Source organism: Osmerus mordax, chromosome 16 (assembly GCF_038355195.1).
Source record: "Osmerus mordax isolate fOsmMor3 chromosome 16, fOsmMor3.pri, whole genome shotgun sequence".
Classification (NCBI taxonomy): Eukaryota; Metazoa; Chordata; class Actinopteri; order Osmeriformes; family Osmeridae; genus Osmerus; species Osmerus mordax.
This window is the reverse complement of record NC_090065.1, coordinates 181907-187906: the sequence shown is the minus strand read 5'-3', so window position 1 is coordinate 187906 and position 6000 is coordinate 181907. Positions and strand designations below refer to the sequence as shown.

At 50.3% G+C, this 6000-nt stretch overlaps 1 protein-coding gene across 1 annotated transcript in view; it reads left to right on the top strand.

The window, feature by feature from the left end:
- Positions 1 to 726: 726 nt before the first annotated feature.
- kcnn1a (potassium intermediate/small conductance calcium-activated channel, subfamily N, member 1a) overlaps positions 727 to 6000 on the top strand; it is a 28657-nt gene continuing 23383 nt past the window's right edge. The window contains exon 1 of the mRNA XM_067252576.1: positions 727 to 1842. Coding sequence (XP_067108677.1) covers positions 727 to 1842 — 1116 coding nt within the window. The remainder of the gene's footprint in view (positions 1843 to 6000) is intronic.

Genomic DNA, 6000 nt, shown 5'->3' with positions numbered 1-6000 from the left:
ACCATGTTAGGCTTGTGTTCAGTAACCATGATGTTAGGCTTGTGTTCAGTAACCATGATGTTAGGCTTGTGTTTGGTAATAGAATACCAAGTGCTTTTTATTAAATATTTAAGACTGACCTAGTGCCAAGCTAAACAATTTCGCACCTGGCGGTCTGGAGACGTTTTTTTTTTTTACACCAAACTGAATGTAAGCTGCATGTAGACTGAATGCGGATAAGATAGGTAGCTCAGCTAACCCTATCATAGCTGGCACGTTCTTGTTAAGAGTTAGTTAATCAGCTCGGTGCTCCAGAGGAACAGTGCAGAGACGCAGACATACTCAGGCCTCCTCTCCCCCCTGACCACCAGAGATGTGCACCTGTATGTGATTGCTGCTTGTTTACTGTGGGTGGTGACGTGAGTGAGGGATAGGCTATTGCAAAGATTGCAAGGATTTAATTTATTGCTGAATTTCATTATAGGTAATGGGATTTCAAAACGTTGATTCTCTGTGTTTAACACATCTCCTATTGGATATAGGCTACGCCTATTCACTGCGCGTGAACCGTGCATAATATGGACCCGTGGTGTAAAGAAGGCGCCGTTCTGGACATGCCGTGACGTGGACCTGGCCAAACCTACCAATGATTCAAGGCTGTATTCTGCTGGGACTGATCGCGATGAGCGGGTGTCGGAGTTTTGCCAGGCAAAGGCACAACCACAGCAGAACGCGTCAATTAGGGGGATGCGGCATCGGTACGCGGGGGCTGTCCATCAGCAACTTACACCAAACGAAGAGCGAGATAGCGCGCAGAACCGAGACCCTAACCCAGTCTACAGCCTGCCACCCCCACCCTCGTCTCATAGAGAACGCTCCAGCACTGCCACGAACCGCCAGAACCACCAGGAGCTGCCGTGTGTGAGCCAGCCTTCACGGAGAGGTATCACTGCTTGTCCGCCGCAACACGGCGACCCGCTGCCTCTCGCGAGCTACAACATCCCCGAGCGACCTTCACAGCAGAGCGGCAGATCCGCCGGGCAGCACCCACACCTGCAACAGAACCTTTGGGCCGCAACCAGCTCTCAGCCGTCGCAGCCTGTTTTTCAGAGCTGCCACTGCAGTTTTTCCGAGGAAGCCAGCGTTTCTCTTCAGCGCCATCCCCTCACTCTTCTCCCGCCGCAGCCCTCCCCATCTTTGCCTCCGCCGCCGTCGACCTCTCTGCTGTTTTTGCAGGAATCGAACAGCGGGGATCATTTCCAAAGCAGTAATTACCAACAGGCGAACATCGTGGAACACTGCAGAGGAGGCGGAGGCGGGCACCGCGACCAGAGGCAGCAGCAGAGTCATTTTAGACTTCAGCACGGGGACCCCTCCCCCGAGGCGAGCCCTGCTAACTGGCAGAAAGGGCGCGCTATAAATGCATGTGAGTCAACCCCGGCTAATCTCCGCGCATTCGAGTCCCAGCCCGTGGACCCGCTGCAGCAGCAACACCTTCCTCAGCTACGAGCGCAGCAGCTGCAGCTCGTGGGAAGCAGCTTGCCGATCAGCTCCTGCGCCAGTGGCTCCGGGGAGCCATGTAGGAGCAGCCTGGCTCCAGCGCTGCAACAGCAACAGCAGCAGCACACCTCACCGGGGATATGTCCTCCGCGCCCGCGGCACTGTGAGCAACAAGAGCGCATTAAGCCGGGGAGCACAAGCCAGCCTCTCTCAGCCGACCCCAGTCTGAAGACGCGGGCGTACGCGGCGAGCTTGTCTGCGACGTGCAGCAGCGGCAGCAGCCCCAACTACGGCTCCGGTTATCACTTGTGGCCGGAGAGCCCACATAAAGGCGAGGAAAGGATCCGCATCGACCACCATAAGGTAATCAGCTTATGCAATACGTGAATATAATGTAAGTGACGGTCTATTATGCAGAGCAGTATAACCTTCCAACATTCCTGTTCCATACAGCCACGCCTGTCACAGGGTTTTCTGTACCAGCGTGTATGTGACGGGGCTGCTTGGGTGTGTGTTTCTCTGTGTTTGCGCACGCAATTTCACAGGCATGGAACGTATCGTTGGTTGAGAGTATCCAGTTCCGCCTCTGCTAGTTAGGGCTCTGCTGCTTCTGAAGGCACAGACCAAACCACAATGCACCCCCACGCATGCACTCTCTTCTCTTTCTATTTTAGTATTTAAGGGACATCTCACACACACATTCACACACTTGCTTATATCTTCTATTTTGGAAAATGTTTATATTTTTGTTCTATTAAAAAGGATGGAATTACTTTCCCCTGTCTCAAAGTGTCTGGGGAATAAATAGATCTTAGACACAATCAGGTTTGATCTAATATAGATATGAACAGCTTGATTCAGAAGTGACCATGTCACTATTACTTACACTATTAAGTACTGTGTGTACCTTGGTGTGACTAACAGCAAGCCTACACTGTAAACCCTGTATCTAGGTGTTCCCTGCCTTAGGATGACTGATATGACTGCTCACACAGCAGATCTAGTATTTACAGCAAATCTAGGACATTATAGACAATAGATGTTATAGCAAATCTAAAACGTCATAGCAAATCAAGAATCTTACAGCAAATCTAAGATGTTACAGAAAATCTAAGATGTTATTGCAAAGATGCAATAAAGATAAAATAAAGATAAAATACCGGACGCCTTCGTGTTTGTAAAAGCAGTAAAGCAGCAGATGCATTTGTCCGTGTGCTGAAACCCCACAACAAGCTGCTGTCCCTAGCTACCTGTCCCCACCTACCTGTCCCCACCTACCTGTCCCCACCTAGCTGTCCCCACCTAGCTGTCCCCACCTAGCTGTCCCCACCTAGCTGTTCCCAGCTAGCTGTTCCCAGCTAGCTGTCCCCACCTAGCTGTCCCCACCTACCTGTCCCCAGCTAGCTGTCCCAAGCTGCAACTGTTTGGCATGTGTTGTTTGCTTTTCTGACAAACAATTGCAGAAACTGTGACAGTGCAGGAAGGTGCAGGAAATCATCCTGATCCAAATATCAGCTATAATCTTAAAATTGAATATTTATAATTACAAGTATTATCTGTGCTCATCTGAATTATGCATTCTACTTTGAAAACATCTGTAATATACATGGTTATAGAAATGCTTGTAGTAGTTATAGACATGCTTAGATACATGTTTATAGACAGGGTTAAAGAAATGGTTGTAGAAATGGTTTACAAATATGATTAAAAACAGCAGACATGGTCATAACATGGTTGTAAGATGGTTGTAACATGGTTATAACAGCAAAGTGGGATCTGTTCATGCTTCTGTGTAGCTTCCTGACAGTATCTTAATGAGTCTACTGGCCTGTCAGTAATCCCTTAAACAAAACACTTGTGACAGTGAAGACTGATAATGTGTATACAATTACAATGTCCTGCCCCATAGCCTGAAACTTTAGAGGCTGTGTTGACGCCGGTGTGATATTGTGCACTGAAAGCTCCCATGCTGCCATTGTGCTGTCAGTACTTCCATCTGGAGGTTTCCCTCTGAAGGTAGGGAGAGCTAGTGCTGGGGCTAGTTGAGGCTAGGGTTTTTGAGAAGCTGCTTTCTGATGTCGCTTGGCAAACACCGGAGATTGGCCATAGCATGATCACCAGCCCTAGCCCTGCCCTAGCCCTGCCCTAGCCCTGCCCTAGCCCTGCTCTAGCCCTGCCCTAGCCCTGCCCTAGCCCTGCCCTAGCCCTAGCCCTAGCCCTGCCCTAGCCCTGCCCTAGCCCTGCCCTAGCCCTGCCCTAGCCCTAGCCCTGCCCTAGCCCTGCCCTAGCCCTGGCCTAGCCCTGCCCTAGCCCTGGCCTAGCCCTGCCCTAGCCCTGCCCTAGCCCTGGCCTAGCCCTAACCTTGTCCTAGCCCTAGTACAGGTGGGAAAAAGTACAGTCGGACACTGCTACAAGATGTCCGTAAGTGTGACCAAAAAGGCAGCTTAATAATTGATGTGTGTTTTGCCTAACCATAACCCAGGTTTCAGTCCAGTGCATTAAGAGCTCCACTTCTGCACTGAAATAGATTTGTGTTCCGTGTTTGTTGCTATGGAGAGTGGAGGCTGTCTTTGTGCTTGTGTGAACCGAGGGCTGCCGAGGTAAACCGCTTCTGGTTCTGATGTGAATGACATTCCACACTGTTACATCCAGGGCCACACATACACATCCTCATGCAGAAGATGCATTCAGAACACATGCATACACACATTGTCCACACACAGAAAATACACACACACAAACACCCTACACGTACACAAAGAACACACACACACTGGCTGTGTCATTTAAAGGCTCAATACAAGCAGAATGGGTTCCTTCCAGTTCAGTTAAACACTGAGAGAGCTGGAGTTTCCTCTGCTGCCCCGAGCCTGCTGCTCAGTCTGCTGCTCATCCTCACACAGCCCCAAACAGCCTCACACTGCCTCACTACCTCAAACAGCCTCACACAACACCAAACAGCCTCACACAGCACCAAACAGCCTCCATACAGCACCAAACAGCTTCACACTGCCTCACACTACCTCAAACAGCCTCACACAGCACCAAACAGCCTCACACTGCCTTACACTACCTCAAACAGCCTCACACAGCACCAAACAGCCTCACACTACCTCAAACAGCCTCACACAGCACCAAACAGCCTCACACTGCCTCACACTACCTCAAACAGCCTCACACAGCCCCAAACAGCCTCACACTGCCTCACACTACCTCACACAGCCTCGCACAGCCTCAAACAGCCTCACACAGCTTCAAACAGCCTCACTCAGCCTCAGTGTGTTCCCCTGCATCAGGCCTCACACTACCTCAAACAGCCTCACACAACACCAAACTGCCTCACACAGCCTCAATCAGACTCACACAGCCTCACACTGCCTTACACAGATGCACACTGCCTCAAACAGCCTCACACAGCCTCGCACAGCCTCAAACAGCCTCACACAGCTTCAAACAGCCTCACTCAGCCTCAGTGTGTTCCCCTGCATCAGGCCCCACAGTGTCAGGGTGTTCCCCTGCATCAGGCCCCACAGTGTCAGGGTGTTCCCCTGCATCAGGCCCCACAGTGTCAGGGTGTTCCCCTGCATCAGGCCCCACAGTGTCAGGGTGTTCCCCTGCATCAGGCCCCACAGTGTCAGGGTGTTCCCCTGCATCAGGCCCCACAGTGTCAGGGTGTTCCCCTGCATCAGGCCCCACAGTGTCAGGGTGGACAGGTTGTTGTTTATGGCGTCTGTTTTCAACCTTTGTGTGTAACCTGCAATTGTAACTCTCAGCGCAGCTCCCTCATAGACGCTTTGCTTAACAAATGATCCACATTCATTAAGTTGGTAATTTCTGTGTTGGTCGCCAAGTTATGTCAGGTCAATAATGTATCTTAGTTCTGTGTTTAGCTTCTGGCAGACAACAGTATTGATCTAGTCAGGGCCATGTTGGAGTCCACCAAAGCACTAAGGCTTCTATAGAATGAAAAGGGACACTTACGTAAGTGACAGAATCTTATATTTCTGTGTCTAATGTAGAAAAGTGTGTTTAGTGATTTGCCAAACACTGTGGGCCTCCTGTACTAACGCTTTTGCGCCCACTTCAGGCGTATTTGTTTCGCAATTTGCACGTAAAAGCATGGCGAGGTATGTACAAACATGCCGCACTGCGGTAAAAGCGCAGACTGCCTGTCGCGGGAACTGAAAATGGCAAATTGCGCTTTTCCGTGTCATGCATATGCATTCACCGGAAGGTCAAGGGGAAAGTGGGAGTTTCCCATAAAGTGATGGGAGGGGATGCGTAAAGTGCGCCTAATTATGTATTCCGCGGTATGTACAAAAACCGCCTGTGAAAGCGCACCTCTATTTTGCGGTGAAAATTCTCCGCCTGTTAAAAGCAGGCGTAAACCCGGATGCGCATATGCCTCCTGGTGAAATGCCAGCCGTAACCCGAGCAAGACAAAGCTTTTTGTTCTATGTTGTTCTATCTGTGTGCTATGTGCTTGTCCTATGTTGCCCTGCATGTGATCATTGTTTTATA